This window comes from Phyllostomus discolor, chromosome 1, assembly GCF_004126475.2.
Source record: "Phyllostomus discolor isolate MPI-MPIP mPhyDis1 chromosome 1, mPhyDis1.pri.v3, whole genome shotgun sequence".
Taxonomy (NCBI): Eukaryota; Metazoa; Chordata; class Mammalia; order Chiroptera; family Phyllostomidae; genus Phyllostomus; species Phyllostomus discolor.
This window is the reverse complement of record NC_040903.2, coordinates 1,181,412-1,203,997: the sequence shown is the minus strand read 5'-3', so window position 1 is coordinate 1,203,997 and position 22,586 is coordinate 1,181,412. Positions and strand designations below refer to the sequence as shown.

General features: G+C 63.2%; 1 protein-coding gene across 3 annotated transcripts in view; it reads right to left on the bottom strand.

Moving 5' to 3' along the window:
• The window catches only part of FAM193A (family with sequence similarity 193 member A), a 101,189-nt gene that overhangs the window by 3,712 nt on the left and 74,891 nt on the right, over positions 1-22,586 (bottom strand). For all 3 annotated transcript variants that reach the window (XM_036018129.1, XM_028503860.2, XM_036018136.1), the window contains 8 exons: positions 20,728-20,979; positions 14,635-14,833; positions 13,460-13,732; positions 12,051-12,333; positions 11,301-11,484; positions 10,123-10,353; positions 7,083-7,932; positions 2,732-2,813 (listed from right to left, as the gene is read on the bottom strand). In XM_036018129.1, the coding sequence (XP_035874022.1) occupies positions 2,732-2,813; positions 7,083-7,932; positions 10,123-10,353; positions 11,301-11,484; positions 12,051-12,333; positions 13,460-13,732; positions 14,635-14,833; positions 20,728-20,979 (2,354 nt within the window). The remainder of the gene's footprint in view (positions 1-2,731; positions 2,814-7,082; positions 7,933-10,122; positions 10,354-11,300; positions 11,485-12,050; positions 12,334-13,459; positions 13,733-14,634; positions 14,834-20,727; positions 20,980-22,586) is intronic.

The window sequence follows — 22,586 nt, the reverse complement described above, 5'->3', positions numbered from 1 at the left end:
GAGCAAAGGTTTTCTGCACTCCACAGGTTTTCCCGGGATGCTTTCGTTATCTTTTAGTCCTGCACAACTCAGAATGTCCACTGCGGTTTCTTCGTTGACCCGTGAGTTCATCAAAACCATACACTCTTAAGATTTCCACACACTGAGGGATTTGGAAATGTACTTATTGTGAACCTGCGTCTTCGGTGTGGTGGGCGGACACGAACCCCACGTCCTGTCCTCAGTCCTGCTTTCTGGGGCGCAGCCGGCGCACTCGGGACAGCAGACCCCGCACCCTGCGTGCGCCACCCATGGGCATGGGACTGCGCCTGCCGGCCAAGGCCTGGCGACCCTTTTCACCTCCACGGAGGCCGGGCTGCTCTAGCGGCCAGGCCTCTCCCTGAGGAACCTCTGTGTTTTCCAACACAGTGAGCCCTGAACCACTAGGCAGCGCCCCTCGCCTGTCCCTGCGTGAAAATACACCGAGTCTGCTAACAACACGACAACAGACTCCTTCTTCCCCTTTCTGCCCGTTGTTCTACTTGAGGTCTGCTCTTGCGCACGTGTGACACACACACACACACACACACACACACAGCAGTGGCCCCCAACCTCTGAGGCCCCAGGGACGGGTTTTGTGGAAGACAGTTTTCCAAGGACTAGGGTGGGCAGGGGGAGACAGGAGGCCCGTGTGTGTGTGTGTGTGTGTGTGTGTGTGCGCGCGTGCAAGCACTTGTATGCATATGTTCAAAAACTTCAACACAATCTGACAAACTTTACTTTTGTCTACTTCCTGTATGTCCTGATTACTGATATAACTGGGTTTGTGTTTATTGCCTTTAAATTTCTGCTTATTTATTTCCTCCACAATTTTTTTCTTTGTGAGTTTTGATTTTTTCCTTCCAATTAGCGATTTAGACACCGTTTCTACTCTTCTACTGCTTGTTCTGGACCTGCATCAAGCCCGCTGAGCCTGAAGCCTGCACGTGCAAGCCTGTTGCAGCACCCCGGCCTCCCACCCCGCACACACTGCTGCCGCCGGGGCCGGGGCTCTTCCGGGCCCGATGCCGACGAGAAGCCGCCGCCACGCCGTCACACGGAGAGCGTGTCTGCATCCCCTGAACCCGCCGGGCCGCGCCCCGCTCCCCCCTGCTCCCAGGAGAACCCCGACAAGTGTCCTTCCACAGGGGTCTCTCCGCAGCGACTCCTTCAGTCCTCCCACGCCAGGGAGAGGCCCGTCTTGGAGGGCAACTTTGGGGCACGCGGAATCCCGGAGTCATGGCCTGCTGGTGTTACAGGCTACGGCAGTCACGGGGTTCGTCTGCTTTCCTGCCGGCACAGGTGGTGCTCCTGAACTTGGGGGCTCGCATTTCTCAGTAGTTCTGCAAAACCCTCAGGCACCAGATCTCTTTAGAATTGCTTGCTGCAGTCTCTCCATTTTCTCCCCAGTTAAACGACAGGCAGCTTCTCCTCCATCTCTCTTAACCCCTCCCTCGTATTTTCCGTTTTTCTTGTATCCTGGGCTATTCTGGGCACATTTTTTAGACACATCTTCCAGCTCACTAATCTCCTCTTTAGCAGTGTCTGATCCACCCTCTACCTATCGAGGCCTGGATTTTAATAAACACATTTTCCGCTTCTAGACATTTCACTGTTTTCCCCAAGTCTGGGGTGTATGATGTGCTTTATCTATGAGGTCGCCCATGATTTAAACTCCCAAGTGCTGCTTACACCCAAGAAATACTCCTGTCCCCTTCTCCCCAGAACCCAGGGACAGCTGTCACAACAATCCGAGTGATCTGCCTATAGATTCTTTCGCATTTTGCACAAATCGGTGCCATCTGAGAATGAGAATTCCTTCCTTCCTTCCTTCCCCTTTGTTTCTGTTTATGCTTTCGCACACAGAAGCGGGATGTGGACACCTTGTCCGTGTTCTAATCTCAAGGGGCAGCTCTTACTGTGTTGCCGCTGGATGTGACAGTCACTGTTTTACTGATGCCTGGCACTACGCTAAGAATGTGTCCTTCAAGCCTCAGTCAGGTTTTGTCAAGAGGGGGCGTTTAACTTTGGCGAACACTCGACGGCACCTGCTAAGACAGAAGTGTGCACACACACACACGTCACACACACAGTCACACACACGTGTCTCTCTCTCTCACACACACACGCGCGCGTCACATGACACACACCGGTTCCCAAAGCGGCGCGTCAGTGTTCTGGGCGGAGGGGCGTGGCCGCCTCCTTCCTGTGAGTCTGTGGGTCTGAGACAAAGGACTGCGGGTCCTCCAGAGAACGCACGAGGGGTCTAAAACGGACTCGTCTGGCCCTGCTTCACAGAGGGGCAGAACATCCCTGAACACGGCGCTCTTCTCCTTCCAAGTGTCCTTGCGCCCTGACGCCAGCGCACAGCGGACCCCCGGGGGCCCTGAGAGCAGATCCGGGCCCCCCCCAGGCTCTGACTCGGCAGGCAGGGCTGGGCGCCACCGGGCCCCCGGGCTGCGCTGCAGGGCCAGGACCACTCTGAGGACCGCTGCCGCCCGCCAGCCTTCACGCATGCGGGGGAGGGGGGGAGCGAGCCGGAGTGAGGGTCGGGAGGTCAGTGTGTGTGGGAGATGTGGATGGGCCGCGCGTGGCAGGCTGGCTGTCTGGCTGCAGAGCTGCTGCCCGAGCCACCGCCAGAGCCACAGAGGGACCCTGTTTGGGGGACCCCGAGAGCACCACGCCTCAGACACGGCGCCGACCCAGCGCTGACCTTTTGAAGTGCTCTACTTCCCGCTCCGTCTCATCCATGTCCACACTGTCCAGGTCGATGTCCTTGGGCAGAAACACGTCGTCTGTGGGGTGAATGGAGACAGGCCCGTCAGATGATCAGAGCAGCCCTTTAACAGAAGAGAACTCCAAACTGACTCAAGTGCAACAGCTTCACGCGCTGCACTTTGCTGGCGCCCGACCCCCACGTGAGGGGGTCAGCCACCGACAGGTCTCCACGACGGGAGAGGCCTGAGAAGTCCCAAAACCCGCGCCGCACGCCGGTCCAGAGGCCGTGCCCTGCGCGTGCTGGGGGGAAGGAGGGGGTGGGGCACGGCTCTCGGCAGCCGCCGCCAGAAGGCCGTCCCCGTGGGATGGACAGTGCTGTCCCTTCCAGTGACCCCCCCCAGTTAGGGGACATGACTGCCACCGGACCCAGACAGCAACGGCACAGGCAGACGGCTCCCCTGGCGGCTGGCCGCACGCCCAGCACCCGGAGACGTCACCAAGGACCCTGCAGGCTGCTCCGACCAGAAACCAGGGCTCTCCCTCCGCTGACTCCCGCCTGCGGGCCTTGGTCGGAACCACCAGTAAAGGAGCGCCCTCTTTCCTCCCACCACCGGGCGTCTGTCTCCGCGGCGGCGGCGGCGGCAGCAGGGCGCAGCACGAGAGCAGCTGGTGCTCTGGACAGCACACGGCACCAGGGGGAGGACCTTCAACACCTGTGTGCATCCTGAGGCCCAGCACGACCACTGGACCACCGGACCACGGCCCCTCACGCAGGACAGCCCTCCCGCCCTCTGGCCTCTGCCAGGCCCCTGTCCTCTCTACCACCCCTGGACACCATGCCACCAACCCCCACCCCCACCCAGGACTCCTTTCCGAGCTCCGCCCACACGGCTGCCTCCTCCGCATACTCACCCTCCTGACCCCCAGCATCCTGACCCCCAGCACAGGCCCAGGGCCCCCCCACCCCGACCTGCTGCAAGCCGCTCCCTTCCTGACAGCGACCTGGAAGTGACCCTCCCCACCGCCCTTCCTCACGCCCACCTCACCCCTCCTGTCTCGCTGGCACCTTCTGCCGGGCCCAGCAGGACCCCCATCCCGACCCCACTGCGACTGCTTTGGGGCCAGCCCTCCCGGCCTCCGAGCGCCCACCGGCCCCCAGACTGCACGCGTCCTCATGACTGCACACCCCACGCCCAGCGCAGCTGCCACCCCGCTCCTGCCGCCCAGCCTTCCTCGCCGGCCACCGGGACGGCCGCACGGCGCCCTGCCTGGCGTCTGCAGACTGAGGCCAAGGGGGGGCACCAGGGTGCGGGGGGGCTTGTGGGTGTGAAGGAGGCCCCCACAGCCCGCGTCTAGCCGCTGCACGCGGGCCGACACGGGGGAGCTTCGGCGGCAGAGCGAGCCCAGGGCGGGAGGCAGGCGGGCCCCGCTCGAGTGCCCCTCGCTGACCGGTCAGGAAGACAGCCGGAACCAGACGGCACTCCAGCCAGACTCGTCTCCTTGACGCCAGGGGACAACTGAGCCACACTGGCCCACGAGGACAGCAGGCGCAACCCGCGAGCCTCGCGCCCAGCCAGCCGGCCCTCCGCTGCCGAGGCCACGGGGAAGGGCTGCCCTGGCCAGAGCCCCGGGGATCCGGGCCTGCGCCCTGCCGGAGGACAGGCGCCCAGGAGCCCCGCCCCACCAGCTCGCAGCCCTGACGGTGGGGAGGGAAGGGACAGAGGAGGGACAGCCACTCCTGGGCTGCTGCCCAGGCCGCAAGTGACGCCGGCGTCACAGGGAGCACGGGGAAACCAGCGTGGGCACTGGCACGAGACACCAGAGAGCGAAGACTTCTAGAGCAGAGAGCAAAGGAAGGAGACACCTCACAGAGAAAAAGGAACAGCACACGGGCCCAGACACCGAGGGCTCTCTGACACGCGGACAACCAGCCAGGGCGGGGCCGGCCGGCAGAAGCCAGCGCGAGCGTCCCGGCCTCCTGGGGCCGCACGGGAGACGACGGGAGACACAGGGACGGTTAGCTCCAGCGACACACACGTGACCCAGTCAAACGCACCCCCAAACCACGGTTCCCGTGCCCAGTTGGCACTAAACGTCACACGCAAGCACCGCACGCTCTTTCTCCATGCGAGGCGCTCCCAGGCCATCGTGGACGGCACACTCACGCCCCTCGGCTGGGACGGGCCCCAGCCCAAGTGCCCGGCAGGGACGTGGGGCTGGAGGCCACCGTGCGGGGCGGGAAGTGCCGCGGAGACGCGAGGCCCTGAAACGAGCGCGGTGAGAAGAAAAGCGGAAAGGCCCGGGAGACGAGGCGGGAGGCACCCCCAGAGGTGCGTCTGCAGGAAGCCGCCCTGAACAGGCGGAGGGGCCTCCTGTCCCTGGGCAGGGCAGTCAGCACTCTGCAGACCCCGTCAGCTCGTGAGGTCACGGCCGCCCCGTGCAGGCGCCCCAGGCCTTCTCGCGGGGAGCTGCCGTGGGGTCGGAAGCACGGGAGGTCGGCGGGGGCACACTGAGGACGCCCGCTGTGAGGGGACAGCCCCGCGCCGCCCACTCTCCGGAGCCTCTGCAGCAGTGAGCTCAGCGCAGTGACGGCCGGACTGAGCAGCAGGGGACCCAGGGCTTCCTCCAGGACGGCCTGTGCGGCCGTTGCCACGTGTGGGGCTCCCCGGCCCCCGTGGCAGGGGCGGGGGGGTGGGAGGGAGAAACCGAACCACCCAGATGGCAGGAGAAACTGTGGCACGCCCCTCTCCACCCTTAGGTTAGGGGACGCTTTCTCGCAGCTGGGTGAAGCCCAGAGGCGATGACAGACCCGCGGGCTGACTACGTGCAAGTGAAAACAACGACAGCCCTGCGCCTGCAGCGGCAGCTCCGTTCATAGCCAGCCCGCGGCCGGGAGACGGCCAGCAGGCGCAGTTTCGAGGCCAGTGGTGCCGGTGCGCCAGAGACCCTGAGACGGAGGGGGCCCTGGCTGGTGCGACTCAGGGGGCCCAGCGCCGGCCCGCGGCCTGAAGGCTGTGCACTGAGGGGGTCGCCGGCTGGATCCCCAGTCGGGGCACAGGCCCGGGTTGTGGGCCCGGTCCCCAGTAGGGGGCACGTGAGAGGCAGCCACACACTGATGTTTCTCTTCTCTCCCTTACCCTCTCTAAAAATAAGTGAATAATTTCTTTTCCTCTTTTTCTCTCTCCCTTCCCCTCTCCCTAAAAGTAAGTAATTTTTTTTTAAGAGGATGGAAGGGGCCCTGGCTGGCGTAGCTCAGTGGATTGAGCTCGGGCTGGGAACCAAAGTGTCCCAGGTTCGATTCCCAGCCAGGGTACATTCCTGGGTTGCAGGCCAGAACCCCCAGCAACCGCACATTGATGTTTCTCTCTCTCTATCTCCTTCCATTCCCTCTCTAAAAATAAATAAATAAAAATCTTTAAAATAATTACTAAAATGATCTGAAATTATGGAAAAAAAAAAAAAAAAGGACAGAAGGGGAAGAGAGACAGAGTCACTAATCGGTTACCTTCTCACATACACTGACCGCAGCTCAAACCTGTAACCTGGGCACGTGCCCTGGCCGGGAGTCGAACCTGCAGCCTTTCTACGGGCGACCTTGCGGCTGATGGAGCCACACCCGCCACGGCGATCGGCCATTTCAGAGGGAGCGCCCCGCCCTGACGAACCCAGAGGACCAGCTCCACCAACGGGCACCACGTGACCTCCCAAGCCTGGGAGCGGGGAAGCCAGGGGAGAGGCGCCCTGGCGCCCCCCCCCCCCCCCGTGCACGAAGGGGAAGCCGAGGGGAAGCCTGTGTGCGTGGGGAGCAGGTGGCAGCGAAACAACACCGACAGCAAGGGACCCCCGCGCTCCCCCGAGCGCCGCCCCTGCCCAAGGGGCACCGCAAGTACCACACGCGGAGGGCCCACGGCCGGCCTGGAGCCGCTCTGACCCCACTGCGCTGTGCCACTTGGAGGGTTCGGCCGCCCAGGCAGGGGCCCTGCGGATGGCCTCGTGGTGCGGAAACACACCCGGAAGCGTCCTGGGAGAAGGGCCTCACGGCGGGCGCGCCCCTGCCTGGCTCAGGACAGGGAGAGGGCGGGGACGTCCGGCAGAACGAGGCTGGTCTGGGGCCCCGGCGGGCGCAGGCCTTCTTGCACCCTTTCTGCACCTTTTAGGGAAACCCAAAGTCATGTCAAGACGACAAGATGGGACCACAGTGGCTCTCTGTCCCCCGTGCTGGGGGAGGGCAGCGTGCCGGCTGCGGGCGGCACGGACCGGGACCAGACAAGCACACGCAGCTCCTCTCGCTCCCGACTCAGAACCACGGGCCCCGGCCACGCCGACGCCCGCCCACTCCCATTTACCGAGAGAGCTGCCGGCTCTGTCCCCCTTCTTCTTCCGGCCCTTCTTGCTCTTGCCCCTGGGCTGGGGCGAGTCGGCCAGCACCAGCTTGCTGCCGGGCGGGTGCTCGCCGGCGCAGGCCGGCTCTGTGGGGCTGGGGCTCGCCTTCCCCTCCTTGACGTGGTTCAGCTGCTTCTTGTTGTTGTTGTTGCTGTTGGCTTTCCTCTCCTCTCGCTTTGGCTCCACCGGGGGGCTGAGGTCCAGCGCCTTCGCCTTTGGCTCAGTCTGCAGCCGGGGTCTGGGCTGGCCCTCGGAGGGCCTGGGGGGCTCTGTGGGCCTCCCGCCCGGCTCGCTGCCCGCCTTCCCAGCCTGTTTCGGCTTCTGTTTGCCGGTCCCCGCCTTGTGGTGACGCATGATGTCCAGCAGGAAGGACAGCGGCTCCTGCTGCTTCCCACCGACCCCCTCGGGCAGGAGAAGCGTGGAGTCCCTGGGGCCCGCCGAGGCGCCGTCCGTCCCCAGCCCGGGCTCTGGGTGGGCGCTATGTCCGGGCGGGGAGGGCGGGGAGGGCTCCGGTCCTTCGGCCGGCCCCAGGGAGCCGTTGTGCAAGTGCACAGGGGCGGGCCCCGGCTCCGCCGCCGCCTGCAGCGTCCCCGCCAGCGCGTCCAGCTTGGGGCAGTCCTTAGTCGGCCTCTCCTTCTTCTTCTTCTTCACGGCACGGAGCTTCTGCAGCTCCTGCAGCCGCCGGAGCTCCTCCGCCAGCCGCGCGTCCTCCTCCGGCTCCGGCCGCGGCTCCTCGTGGGCGTGGGCGTGGGCGTGGGCGTGCACGTGCTCCCGGGCCCGGGCCTCCGCCTCGAGGCGCGCCTTCTCCTCCAGCTGCCGGAGAGAGAGAGGGCGGCTGAGACAGGGGAAGTGCTGCAAAAGCGAACGCGTGTGCGGAACTTCTGAAACGGGCCATGAAACGAGAACACGAGCCCTGAGAGCGTAGGTAAGCTGAAAGCTCTCACTGAAACACGTGTCCCAGGTATTTTACACACACACTTACTTTATTTGGGGAAGGGGGTAGTTAAAAAACTACGGCCATCGACCTAGCGCCGGGCACATAAAACCAGGTGGAAGCGGCTGCCCCCCAGTGCCCTGGTGGTGGAGGTGACAGAGCCGAGGGCAGGCTGCCGGTGCCCTGCGCACCTTCCCAGGTGTGTGGACAGGACATGAAGAAACGTGCACAGAAAACGTGACCCCCCCCTCCCCGGCAGGTCAGTGAGACTCGCCGTCTGCCGTCACCAGACTCCCCGCGACGCTGCAGGGCAGAGAGACCCGGATGGTTCTGCTGGGTGGGCGGCGGGAAGTGGGCTTTCCTCAGGGGCCCCCACCCCGGGGGCGTGAAGGACGCTGCAACTTCTGTTCAGAAAACAGACCAAAGTGCCCAGAGTGGGGCCTGGACCCCCGTCACTGGCCCAGCCGGGGCTGGTGCCCGGGAGAAGCTCTGGCAGAACCGACCCGCCCGGGAACATGGAGGTCCTCCCATGGGTCAGTTCCTTTTCACCGTATTTCAGTAGGCGTCCTTTCTAAGACACGGTTTACTCGTTTTTTTGTTTTTGCTTTTGTTTTTTTGAAGAAATTAAATACAAAACTATGTCAGAAATCTAATGAGAGGTTTTCAGAAATGAAGCCTCACGATGCCCTGGAAACTACCGGAAGCCCGTGCCGCGCCCACTGAGGAGAAGCCCCCATGGCGGCGGGGGGCCCTGTGCCACTCGGGGCTGCGGATAGGTGGCCTCCACCGCTCGGGGCTGCGGGCAGGCCCGCCAGAGGCTGGCATCCACAGCGGACTCACGACGGTCTTTGTGCTGACCACCAGTCTGCCAATGAGACAGAGAGACGGTTTGTGGGGGACTCTGTGAAGCGGGGTGCTTGGCAGAGAGCACAGAGCGTGCGTGGATGCTAAGGGTGACTGGCCGTGGCGAGCCCGAGGGGCTGGGGCATCAGGTCTGGACCCGGACCGGCTCACAAGCACAGAGGCCAGGAGACCAGGGCGGTGAGTGCCCTAAAAAGCGTCTGAGCCAGTCCAGGGGCTTCTAATAACTCCACGGGGACATCTCCGGGCCTGGGGTCCACCCTGGGGCCCCCGGCACTGTGAACACCTCTGGATGGAGAGCATACCTCCTTCTCCCGACTCCTGTGGGGCTCTACAAACCAGGTCTTCGGGGGGCAGAACAGGTGTCCCCCCAAGTCCCTAATCAGCCCTATTTTAGGACCGCGGCACCGGCAGGGTCTGGGCGGGCACGCCACTGAACAGAGCAACCATGACTCGCTGAGAAGCCCCTGCCACGGCGCAGCCGCAGTGCGGGCACTGCCCGCCCCGGCAGGCCGCCCTCCCTGCGGTCAGAGCCTCCAGCTTTCCACGTTCCTTCTGTCAGCCCAGATCTGCCCGCCCAGGGCGGGCTCCGAAGCTGACACCCTGAGGTGGCTGCACCCGGGAAGATACCTGGACCTGCTGAGGCACCCGGCTCTGTGGGAAACCCCCAGGAGAACCGAGGGGTCGGCCCCAGAGCAGGCGCTGCTCCTGTCACCTGCAGCGTGAGCGTGGAGGGAGGCCACGGTCCCTCGGTCAGCTGCCGTCTCGGAGCGCTCTGCACACTCGCTGGGCCACAGGTCGAGTCCTGCCACCGCCCGCGGCAGGGCAAGCCTGCTCCTGTGACGCCCCAGCCCTGTGCAGGGGTGGGGCTGCCCAGCACCGTCCACAGGGCCGTCCCCTCGCTCTGCCGTCCTCGAGGTCGACACCGCATGCGGGCCCTCTTCCCCCCAGATGTGGGGGCCGCGCCCAAAGCCCTGACCCACCCCTCGTCGAGGTCACCCCACCACCGTCTCCAGAAGCCCACCGCCCTCGCCCTCTCCCTCTGCCTCCCTGAGCGCAGAGGGGGAGGCCCCGCTCCCCACGCTGGCCAGCACGACGGCCTGAAGGCCTGTGCAGCCCACCGACGTCGCCGGCCAGTGCGGAGCGCCCGGCCCCGGGGCCCCGGCCGCCCGGAAGCACAGGCGAGCGCAGACGCAGGCGCGGGCTACCTTTCTCTGCTTGTGCCGCGCCCGCTTGGCGGCCCGCGAGCTGCTCACGGGCTTGGTCTCGGAGCTGTTGATGAAGCGCAGCAGGTCCTCCACCCGGCGGTGGTCCACCACGCTCTCGCGCTCCGGCAGCTGGCCGGCCTTCTTCGGCTGCTCCTCCTTCCTCTTCGTCAGCCGCAAGCGAAGCTTCTCTCTCATTTCTGCGTAATTTCTACTTGTTGGTGCAGCGGGGGGCTACGATAATTAAAAGAGAACATGACTGAACTATAAGCCTCAAGTCTTACTAACGCTGAACGTAAACTTCAGACTAGTTCTAAAAATAAATTTTTCTTATTATTCAAATACACGCTTACCACGAAAAATAAGGAAATAAGAGAAACAACTGGCAAGAAAATGTACACATTCATGAAACAGCTGAAAAGTATGTACAATCATGTACAAAAGTGAGTGTTTTTAAGCTGAAAAGGAACGGTTGCACACGCTGATTAATCTGCTCTCCGCGCGGTGCAGTGCGGTGATCCCTTCCCGTCAGCGAGGGAGTCCGGGCCCTCTTCGCCCGTCTGCAGGCTCCTCTCCGGTGCCGGCGGGAAGGCAGTCTCCCCTGGCCCCCGCCGGGGCTCCTGAGTGGCCGCCGTGCACAGGCGCACGGCGCAGGGGACACGGCACAGCTGCGGCGACAGAACAACACCCGCTTCTCCCACGGCCGCCCCAGCACCAGGGCTGGCGTCTCCTCGGGGGACAGGTGGCTGTTCCGCAAGACGTGGGAGCGAGCGCCCGTGTGCCGGGCCCCTTGGTGCGCAGAGGAGGGGCAGCGGCCGCACGTGCTCCGCCGGCGTCCCCTGCGTGCGGCGGCTTCCTGTCTGGCCTCCCCCACCGCCCGCGCCGGCCGGCAGCCCAGCCCCACCCAGTCGACTACTGTAGACTCCCGAGCACGCACCAAGGCTGCGCCGAAACCCTCACGGCCACACCTCTGGGCAGGTTTTCCCATCGCACCCTCGGGGCGCGGAGAGCCTGGACGTGCGAGCGTGGTTTCGAACCAGACCCTGGCGTGGGCGGGGCCGCGAGTGAAGCGTCCACACCACAGGCCGCAGCCCGAAGGCCGCCCGGCCCGGCGGCCCGCCCACCCCGGGCTGCCGCGCGGACGGGGAGGCGGAGGCGCGCACGCGCGGCCGAGCACTCACCCCGCCGTGCCCGAAGAATTCACAGTAGCAGCAGTCACAGTACTTGCCCTCCTTCTGGTTGGTGGAGGTGGACGTGCTGGAGCTGTGCTCCGAGCAGCTGTCCTCGTCGGCGCTCTCGTCCCCCTCGTCCTGCTGCGGGTCGTACACGCCGTTCTCGCAGCGGTGCCCTTCGCAGTCGGGGTCGCTGCGGAAGCGCAGGGGCCCTCAGCGCGCAGCCCGCCCCGCGGGGACCGCGCAGCCCACAGGGAGGGAGGGCGGGCTCCCAGGAGTCGGGGAAGGCGGGCTGGCTGGGCGAGGCGGCAGGTGTGGCGGGCGGTCACCCCCAGAGGGGCCCGTCGGGCACATGGTCTCTCCACTGCCCCTCACCACCACTTCATCCTGGCGGGGGTGGGGTGGGGGTGGCTTCAAACAGGCAAGGTCAAAGGTAACAAACACTGTCTTAAAAAAAAAACTGCTGAGGGACCGTGGCACTGCTGTACTTAGTTTAATGAGCAACAGACACAACTGAAGCCCCCCAGGGCCCGACCCCATGCTGTCAGGGTTGGGCGGGGCCTGCACGCCAGCGGGGGGTGGTGCCCAGCTCCACCCAGACCTCAGCCTCTGACAGGGCCCTCCCCACCCCCTCTCACTGGCCATCAGGCCACACGACCCTGGCGATGGGGTTCCTACGGCCGCTGTGCCCTGATGTTAGGGGGCATGGCACCCCATTTCCAAAACGCCCTGGCCTTCTCGGCCAGGACCTGGGCTCACCTGCAGACACTTGGAGGTGCACTGACGGAGCCATCCGTGGTGGGGGGCGGGGGCGCCACTGACGCAGGACAGAAGCTCTTGCGCGAATCCCCAAACCCCGGGGACGGGGCCGCAGTTTTGGGGAAGGCGGGGGCTGCGAGGTTCCCCAGGTGAGGCGTGGAGGCCGGAGAGAGGGCGGCGGGGGCGAGCGTGGGGAGCGGGGCCAGGCCCGTGGGGCTGCTCCTCGGGGCGGCGGGCACGGCGTGCCGGTGCTCCTCCTTGCCGATGCCGTGGAAGACCTCGCCTGCGGGGAGACGGGCGCCCCGACGGCTGAGCCACACACACGCTCATGCTCCTCCCGGCTGAGGCCTCCCGCCCACCAACTCTGTCTGTCTCGACCCAGCACAAGGACCACCCAGCACCCCCCGCCCCCGGCCCGTCACCAGCTGACATCCTGTCCCGCGTCCTCTACCTCTCACATGTACCCCTGACACGCTCCGGCAGGGGCCCCCGGGAGCAGGCGTGTGGCGCCGTGACCGCCCTGCCGTGGCGCACGCAGTGGGTGCCCACCCCTCAGGGGTCCGCCTCCCACACATCCTTGCAGCCCCCTCCCCGAGGTCCAGCCCCCAGCTGCCCACCGGCCTGGACCTCGGGCCTGCTCCAGGCTGAGCTGAAGTGCCACAGGCACCGGTCCCACCCACGTCCTGCGGCACCTTCCCTGCCTCGGGCCCAGGAAGCACCCACTGTCAGCCTGCCCTGAGGTGGCGCGCTGACATCCGGCCAGGTGTGCAGTGCAGGGAGTGGCCTGCCAACCACCCATGGGTGCCGCCCCCACAAAGAGGGGACTGCCTCCCCCACGCTGACTCCGTAGCCCTCAGCACTCACTGCGTGCCACACCTGGGTGGCCGCCAACCTGCTGGCTCAGGAGGCTTCCTGCTTCTGTGGTTCCGCTCTCACGACGGGCCACGGGAGCTTCTCACCACCCACCAGGAAGACCCCCGCCCAGCACCCAGACTGCCGACGGCGGCTGTGCGCTCCGAGCCACTCGTTCCACTGCTCTCCATGTGGCGGGGCCCCCACGAGCCAGCTCCCGAGCCCCTGACGTCAGCCCCCGGCCGACCACACCCCTGCTGCCAGGCTCTCGGCGCCGCGCTCAGAGGCCAGAGTCTGGCGGCCCCTGCAGGCGCCCCCCCCGCCCCCCGATGCTTCCAGATGCCCAGCGACCCGCCTCTGGCTCACGCCCGCAGGGGCAGAGGTGAAGAGCAGGGCCTGCGAGGCTGAGCCCCAGAGGACAGGGCTGGGACGGTGGCGTGGTCTGGGGCGTGAACACTGGGCGTTACCACACTGCCCGCCCCTGGCCAGGCCCGGGAAGGGCCGTTACAGAGGGCGGTGAGCCCCAAGCCCGCCCCAGGGCCGCCAGCTGCGCTCACCTATGGACGGGGGCCTCTTGGACGACACTTTGAACTGGCTGTTGCTCGACTGCACCGTGGTGGCCGTGCAGGACACGGAGGAGGTGGCTGACGAGGTGGCCATCACCACTTTGTTTGCTTCCATGAAAGCATCTTGGAAATTGTACAAACATTTCTTCTTTGCAGCAATGTTTTTCTCCTTACAGTCCAAAGCCGCAGGCGCGCCGTTGCTCACCGGAGGCGGGAGGGCGTCCGGTCTCGTCTCTGAGAGCGTCGGCCCGAGCACGTCCCCGCCTCGAGGGAAGACAGGGGACGTCAGGCTTCTACGAGAAACACTCTCCAGCTCCAGCCCAGAGGGGGTCGGAAGGGTCCGCTCCCAGCCCCGGGCTGCTGGGAAGCGAGGGCCCCGCGGGGGCCGCTCTACCCGTTTACGCGAGGACACCTCGCGAGCACCGCCGGGCGCCAGTGCCTGTGCTCGGCTCCCCGAGGGCCACGCGACGCCCCACAGCTGCGGTCTGAGCTCGGAGCTGCTGCTCCCACCCTGAAGGTGAAGAGACTCGGGCCCAGAGGAGCCAAGCAATCTGCCCGGGGTCACACAGCTAGAAACCCTTTCCAGGCACAGACCAGGCGTCCCGTCTAGCTTGCTGTTTTGACCACATGCAGGGGCTGGGCGTGGGACCACCCCCCACAGGGGCCCGGCTGCTGGGGTGACAGCCACACCTCCCCAGCTGGGAGGACGGGCTTGTCCACGGGACAGACCCCAGGCAGGGTCAACGCAGAGGCAGAGAGGGGAGGGGTCAGTCATGACACGCCAGCCGACTGGGGCCTGTGGCCCCGCCCGTGCGTGCGCTGGGCCGAGGTCTGGCTGTCGCCACCGCCCGAGAACCACGGCCGCACACCAAGCCCTGGACACGAGACACTCGGCGGCTCGGGGGCAGCAGAGGCCCCAAGTCGGCTGCCAGTGTGGCCTGCTGCGCTGGCAAGCGGCCCCAGAGCCCCGCCCACCAGAGGCTGGGACCCACGTGCAGGGGTGGAGGGGCCGCCCGCGGGAGACGGGCTGGGGAGCAGTAGCCCGGGCCCAGCGGCACCAGGGCCCCGCCCCGCAGGGGCTTCCGCGGGAGACCACAGCCGCAGACGGCCCTCCGCTCCGCTCGGACCGCTGCGAAACTCGAATGAAGTTTTAACAGGTTCCTTACCAGAAATTGTATCTGGCAAGAAAGTGCCAGGACTCCAGTTCTTATCATTCATCACTTCTGATCCCCAAAGACTTATAAACTTAGAACTGTTCCACTCTGGAGCAGTCCCAAAGCAGCTCGGGTAAATATGGTCTTGAAGAGATGCATTGAATACCTGATGCTTATTCGTGTGATTCTGAACAGGTGCGGGCGGTAAAGCCTACAAAAAAAAAGTTCCAATCACATATCGAAGTCAGCACTCTGTTCACCTGCACAGTGAAGCCACAGGCAGACACGGCGCGCCCGGAAACCTCGAGGGACGGGCCTGCCGTGAGCGGCGCCCTGGTGGGGCCCGGCTCAGCCAGACTCGACCCCGACAGAGACTCTGCAAGCAGCGGACGCCTCGGGGACCTGCCGCGCAGGCCTGATGCTCAGTGAGGGTCAGCACCGCTCCCCCGCACCGAGCAGCAGCTGCTTCGGGCACACGGCCTCTGAGGAGGAACACAGGCCACCGGTCACACGGGTCCCTGAGCAGAGCCGCGGTGCCCGCACGCCCGCGGAGCTGCCCCTCCAATTCCCACCAGAACGCACACCTGTGCCACGCTCGGCGCCCCACGACAGCTCTGCGGTGACTGGGCCGCAGCGCCCCCCGCAGGGAGCGGACAGCCGAGTGCGGCCCAGAGCCCCGAGGGGCCCCTCCTGCAGGCCCCCTCGATGCGCTGGACTTGGAGACGGCGACCCGGAGACCACTCTCAAACAGTCCTCCAGCCGCAGCACAGGAGGCAAGAGGTCCCTCTGCCCCTGTCCCCAGACGCTGCACTAGCGCGGGGACGGCTCCGCACGAGTTTCCCAGAGAAAGGAGACACGGGCCGGAAGGCTGGAAGCCTTGGGGTCAGTCCGGGTCCAGGCCCGCAGTCGGGGCTGACCACCCCGGGCCCTGCCCCGTGGGACGGTGGGTGACACTTCACGTCTGCTCTGCGAGGCCACACGCCCCCACCCCCGCCAGGGCTGCCGCACTTAGGGGGACACTTTGCTCTGGACCCCAGACACACGGCACCGACACTCTGCAGCAAGCGAGGGGACGGCGCAGAAGGTGGCGGTGAGTGCGCGGCAGGAGGACGCAGGGCTGGGCCGAGGGCCCGGGAGCCGAGGGCCGGGCCCGAGGTGGGCCTCAGAGTGAGACAAACATGGGCTCAGGATAAAAAGTTGCCACACGTGTAGGGAAACAACATGTCAACCAAAGAAAAACCCCCAAACAGACTGAGGTCCTAAGGCTTCACTCAGACACAAAACAGTTACCTGTGCGCCCATGACGCGATCAGCCTAGTCGTGACCTTGAACCTGTGCATCCCACACACGTAACAGCATTTAAGAAAAGAGCCGGTCTGTGTCTCTCGGATCAGCTGCGACCTCTGCAGGGTACGCCGGAGACCGATGCGACAGGTTCAGCACCAGCCGGGTGACCAGGAGGGGGGGAGGAGGAGGAGGAGGAGAGGGCTTCAGAACGCAGACCAGGAGGAGCGCGGGCCCCTCACCGCAGCTCGGAGACGCGGCGCAGGGGTGCAGGGGCGGAGGGGCAGGGCGGCTGGCAGCGGCCGCCACGCCACGGGCTCCAGCGGACGGAGGAGACAGACAGTGCGCGAGAACACGTGAGTCTCGTGAAGAGGGAGGGGCTGGACACACCCACTGTGAGAGCCACGCGGCTTCCAGCGAGCTGAGCAGCAGACCGGACGCGGCCGGGAGAGAACCAATGAGTGTCCAGGAACGTCCACGGACACTTTCCAAGCAAAAATGCAAAGAGAAATAATAAAAACCCACCACCACCACCACCAAAAAGAACAAAACATCCAAGAACTGTGGGACAACTTTAAAACACGCAACATACGGTCACGGGAACACCAGAAGGGAGAAAAGGAGAGAGCAGATGGAAGAGGTATCGCGAGTCACAATGCTGAGGACGTTTGTTCCGAGACTTACGGCCGTCACCACACCACACAGCCGGGAAGCTCACCCGACGGAGTTGATGCCCCCAACCCACCGCTCGGCACGACACACACAAACTGCAGAACAAAAGGAAAACCCGAATGAGAAAGTCCCGAAAGCGGTCTGGGGGCCGGGGAGGAAGGTGTCCCCGCGCCTCTGAAACGAGGAGCAGCCCTGCAGAGGACGCCTCGTCAGAAACCCCCGAGCAAGGAGAGGGAGGTCAGCCAGGCTGAAGTGTCGACAGCCAACGCCACCAACCGACCGAGAACCCTGCACTGAGACTGTCCTTGAAGAGCGGGGGAGAGGTCAAGACTTCCGGAGACAGAGGCAGCCAGGGGAACCTGCAGCTGGAGGGCCCGCCCCGTGGCCTGATGTGGGCAGGGGCAGGCTGCGGGGCGCACACGGGGTCTGCGGGAGGGGAGGGCAAACACCAGCGAACTGTGGCCCCTCTCCTCCGGACCGCTCCCTGGTCCCACATGCACTCAGCAGCCTCACCCGCAGCAGTGTGCTGGGTGGCTGTGGGTGAGTGGGAACCACGGCAACACGTCCCCAGGGCGGGGGCAGAGTGACCTGTCACAGGCACCTACACCGTACACGAAGCAGCGGCCAGCAGCGCAGTGCTGTCTGAAGGGGACTTAGATTCGTTACAGTGTATGCTCCAATGCAGTTGTCAAACACTTGAAAAACAGTTGAAAAACAGGGATAAATGACATGCTAACAGAAGAGGTTGAAATGCTCAGTGAAAAGTGGAAAAGGCACGCCCCAGCTGGCACTGGATTGAGCACCGGCCTGTGAACCAAATGTCGCCGGTTCGATTCCCAGTCAGGGCACGTGCCTGGGTTTTGGGTTTGGTTCCCAGTCAGGGCATGTGTGAGAGGCAACTGATTAGTGTTTCTCACATTGATGTTTCTCGCACTCTTTTTCTCCTTCCCTTCCCCCTCTCTCTAAAAAAATAAATAAGTAAAAAATCTTAAAAAAAAAAAAAGCCAGACTGTCAGAGTGGATAAAAGAAAACAAGACAACTATATATTGTCTATAAGAAACCTCCTTCAAATATGAAGACACAGACAGATTAAAAGTTAAGGGTGGACAAGGGTGGACGTGCTCACTTGAAGCTTATCTCAATCAGAAGGAAGCTGGAGCAGCTCTGTGGACTTCTGAACAAGGGAAGCCACCAGGGGTAAGGGGGTCGTGTAACATTACACAGTCCCTTTTCCAAGCAGATGGAGCAATCTTCAGTGTGTGTGCACCTAACAAGAGAGCATCCCACCGTGTGGGGCAGAAACTGCTAGAACTGTGAGGAGAAACAAGACCCCACTGTCACTGTCGGGGACGCCCACACTCCTCTGTCAAGACGGACAGACCCAGCAGGCAGAAGGTCAGTGAGGACGTGGTCCAACTCAACAGCCCCGCCAGCCAACCCCACGGAACCGGCACCTGCAGACCACTTCATCCACCGGCAGCAGATGACACATTCTTCCCACGCTCCCAGCAAACCTTCACCAAGACAGATCCCACTCCGGGCCGTAAAGCAGCCGTCACACACTGAATACAATCGAAATGCACAGTTCCCAGAGCAGAGTGGAATCCACTCAGGGTTCAGTAACAGAAAGGCAGCTGGGTAATCCCAAAATACCTGGACATACCCCACCACAGACTTAATTTCTCTTCTAGCATTTTATTACTGTATTTTCCTCCTGCAGCTACTTTTTAACTTTGAAATAACTTTTACCTCAACATATAAATTAAATGTATCACTGATAGGGAGACACCTGAAAATGGAAAGAGTACTCAAGTCTTCCTAATTATGAAAAAGTAAAATTCTTGTAACACTCACCCGAGCATTTTAGGTACTCAGTGTTTACCCTCAACGGCCGGAGCACAGGCCATGGGCAGTGACAACGACACCGCGTCTGGACAGCAACGCCTGCCACCCCAGCGGAGCAGCACCCCAGAGGCCCTGACAACGCGGACACACAGGCAGGTGGAGCACCCCTGTGCCCGCCGAGCTGGGCCCGCGCCGTCCACCTCCCAGCCGCCCGCCTCCCGGCCGCGCCCGGCCCACCTCGCCGAGCCGGGGCCGCCCTGAGAGCTGCTCCGGAGGAACACAACGACGTGTGCCCCTCTCCGCAGCCCACCCGCTCTCCCAAAGCTGCTCCTGTCGACTGCCGTGCGCTGTGACCACCTCGTGCATTTAAGTCCAGCAGTAGCCACCGCACTCAGCTACGTCAGACGACCTCGGACAAGACAAACTCGTTCTGCAAGAGCTGGCCAAGGACGAGGCACACGTGGTCAGAGGAACGGTGTAACACCAGGTACAAGTGAAACATTTGGCCCAGCACACCTCCTTCTTCCCGACGAGAAAGCAGCAGCCGGAGTGTTTTCTGGGTGTCAGCGCGCGGTCCCGACAGCAACAGCACCGTGGGTGAAAGAGAGCTTAACGGCGTGTCCCGCGGATCTGCCTTTCTGCCCGCGAGTCCTCCACACCCACCTCCGAGAGGACAGTCTGCTCGGTGTCACGTAAAGAGACTGCAGACACAGACGCTGCTTCCCCATGCCGGTCCCCTCCATCCTGGGGACTGCCTGTGACATCCCGGGGAAAGGCCACGAGTCCAAGGAAGCTGGTTTTTAACTAGCGTGTCCCCATGCCCTTTGGGAATAAACCAGCCTCGTGACTCGACGGAGAACTTCAGGAAGTCTTGACAGCATCTACCAGCGAGAAAGAGTAAGAGAACATTCTGTACTCTCGCCTCAGAACAGAGAAAACAAAGCTCTGTTCAGGTAAGAACGGGGTGGTGGCTCCCCAGCCTCCCACAGGCACCGGGGGAAGAGCTGCACAGGCGGGCTGGACTGCAAAGGCAGCCCGGCTTCGACCCCAGCGAGGCCTCACTTAACACCCTCGGTAAGTCCCGTGACTTCAAGGAAAACGCTGCGTCACACGGCCAATCCTGCCGCGAGTGGACTGGCGTACGAGTCGGGGTCCTCCAGCACCCATCAGCACTCGCACCGTCACAGTGGAGTCCCAGTGGGACAGTGCTGGACAAGACATCCCCGAGGACCCGCTGTCTGCACCTGAGGACACTGTTTACATCGCTCCACTAGCAGAGGAGCTCCCACGTTCAGAGCGAGCGGCACTCAAGCCAACACAAGGTGGGGATAACGGGGCCGAGGTTCCCAAGCGCTCACCGCAACAGCACACGCCTGGAGGGGCTCGCCTCAGGCCTCAAGCAGCAGTGCTCATGCCCGACTTGCACCCCGCCCGGCACACACACACACACACACACACACACACACACGGGAAGCCCCACCTGGGCTCCGCCCACCCCTGCACAGGGCCCGAGCAGGGGCGGAAGTGCCCACGGAGCCTGAAAAACCCCTCCATGACGTGCCCTCCCTTTCCGTCTCAGCTGGTCACTACTTTACATCAAACAAGGAGGCTTTGGCCAGAACCCTGTTTTTGATTAGAAATGACCGTGAACCAGAACAACGGATAGTAAAAATCAGGACGCACAGTAAGAGTTAGTAAAGCTAAGTTCAAAACAGCCACAGAGGCACCGCTGTGTACAGCGCCTGGCGCTGAGCCCCGCCCACAGCCCCCTGGAGTGTCCAGGACAGCAGACCGAGCGTGGGGGTACGAGAGGGGGCAGACGCCCAGGAACCGGCGTTGTCGGGATCCCCGCCCCTGCCCGGGGCAGCCTTGGCACAAGTGGTCTCAGAGGCCCCGTCCGGTCTGCCTCCGGCTGCCTCTCTCAGCCGTGTGGCGTGGGGACCCTCTGGCGCACTGCACCCAGGGCTCCTCCTCCAGCCGCGCGTTCCAGCGAGTCCTCCGTGTTTCTGAGTACAGCACAGCAGTTCCGGACTCCAGAGCCCAGCGGCCGTTCAAGGGCCCCCACCGCCCCTCCCCCAGGACGCGCCAAGCCCTCGAAGCCACGAGGGCAGTCGCCCCAGGTATGACCCCTCCCCTGAAAAACCTTCTATCCTAGTGCATTCTGAAGGAGCAAACCGTGTTCCAAGAGCTTAAGCGCTACCGGCGGAAGGAAACACTGCAGACCTCCCCGCCAGCGTGGGCGCCGCTCTACACGAGCTGCCCGTCTGGGGCTCTGCCGGCCAGGCCCTCCCTGCCCGACTCACCTTGCTGTGCGTGAAGGGGGGGGCTGCGTACAAGGTGGGGTGGATCAGAGGGCGCGGCAGGTGGGGGACGGTGTGCAAGGGCACGTGCCCGTGGATGTGGGGGTACAGGTGCAGAGCGGGGTGCGTGGGCTTCTCCGGGCTCAGGAACTGGTGGCCGGGCGGAAGGGCTCCGGCCGTCATGGCCGACAGCGGCAGTCCGGAAGCTTCCTGCTTGCAGACGTGGCATTCGCAGGTGTTGGCGGCTTGTTCGGCCTGAGGGAGAGAAGTGCCTGCTTACTCAGAGAGGCGGAGACGGGGCGCAGCGCAGCTCAGAGGCACCCTGCCGAGCAGTGCACAGTGGGGACAGGCTCGTCCCGACCCCCCGTTGGCTGGGGCCCTCCTTCTGTGGGAAACAGGGGACCCGAGGGCCCAGGCCTGCAGGAGCCTGGAGACAGGGGTGCACACCCCGTTCCCTGGCAGCTGTCTGCACAGGAACACGGGATTGGTGACGAAGGCAGAATGGACCCGAGACGGGACTTCCGCTTAGCTGGAACGAAGCGTCTACTGTCCGAGGCTCTGGACATCAACCAAAGGGAAACAGCAGCCGGGAAGAATTTATTCACGTGCACCTGCGGGGGCTTAAGGTGAGCAAGGCAGGAGGCTGGCCTCCTTCCTGCCTGGAGCTCTGTCCCCGCTGAACCCCCACACCCCTGAACAAACCAGAAACACAATGGGAAAGTCAACAGGAGAATGCGAACGGCTCCTGAAATGTGTGTGGTACGAGAAAAAGAAGCACAGGGAGGAAGAGAGACACCGCCATGTGACAGAGGCAGCAGCGGTGGTGGGGGTGCCGCTGCTCAGCACACGAAGTGGAGGCAAAACCCCCCGGAGCACAGGGTGCCGTGGGGGTCAGGGGAAAGACACAAGGCCCAGCTGAGAGAACACAAGCTTAGCAAAGCTGAAGAACACAAAATTTGATACATAAAAATCAACTGTGCGACCATTTTTATACGTTACCAACAATCAACTGAAAATCAAAATGAGAAAGTGTCATTTACTATAGAATCAAAAAACATCTAAACTTAAAAATAGTTTTAAAATTGTGTTCAAGGCACATCAACTGGAAATTTTCTAGAAACTCAGAAACCAAAGATGATGTAAACAAGTGCAAAGACAGAGCGTGTGCGCAGACCAACAGGCCCAGTTTTGTCAAGACTGGGTTTTCCCCACATCGATCCGCGTCATCCCACTAACAGACTAGGACCAGAGAATTTTGCTGGGTTCTACCGAAGAACTCAAGGATACTCAAGAATTCAATGCACTCTCTACACAAAGCCAAGCAGGACCCTGACTGGTGTGGCTCAGTGGGATGGGTGCTGGGACACAAGGTTCAGTTCCTGGTACGGACACAGGCCTGGGTTGCAGGTTCAGTACCTGGTCAGGGAGTGTAGTGGAGGCAACCACTCTCTCTAAAAATAAATCAATAAAAACCTTAAAAATAAACAAACAAACAGGCAAACAAACATAAGCAAGTTTTTTGTAGAAATCTGCAAGTCGGTTCCAAAACTTCCATGGAAATGCGACCTTGAGCAAGGCCTGCGAGTGGGGGACAGGCCCTCCCCGACTCCACGCTTGTGGCAGAGCCTCCGCCCAGGCCACTGTGGTGGGAGGACCAGGGGCAGGCAAGCCTCGCGCCACTGTGGAGCCAGGCACGCGGGGGGCCTGCACCAGGACCCGTGCAGACCCCCACCTCACACCTCGAGCAGACACCGAGTCAAGGGAGCCCCAGGCCCGGCTGCACGCGAGCCAGCGCAGAGCGGCGTCTCAGGCAGCGTGTTCCTGGGTGTGGCATCAGCAAGATGTCTCACAGAGAAAAAGCC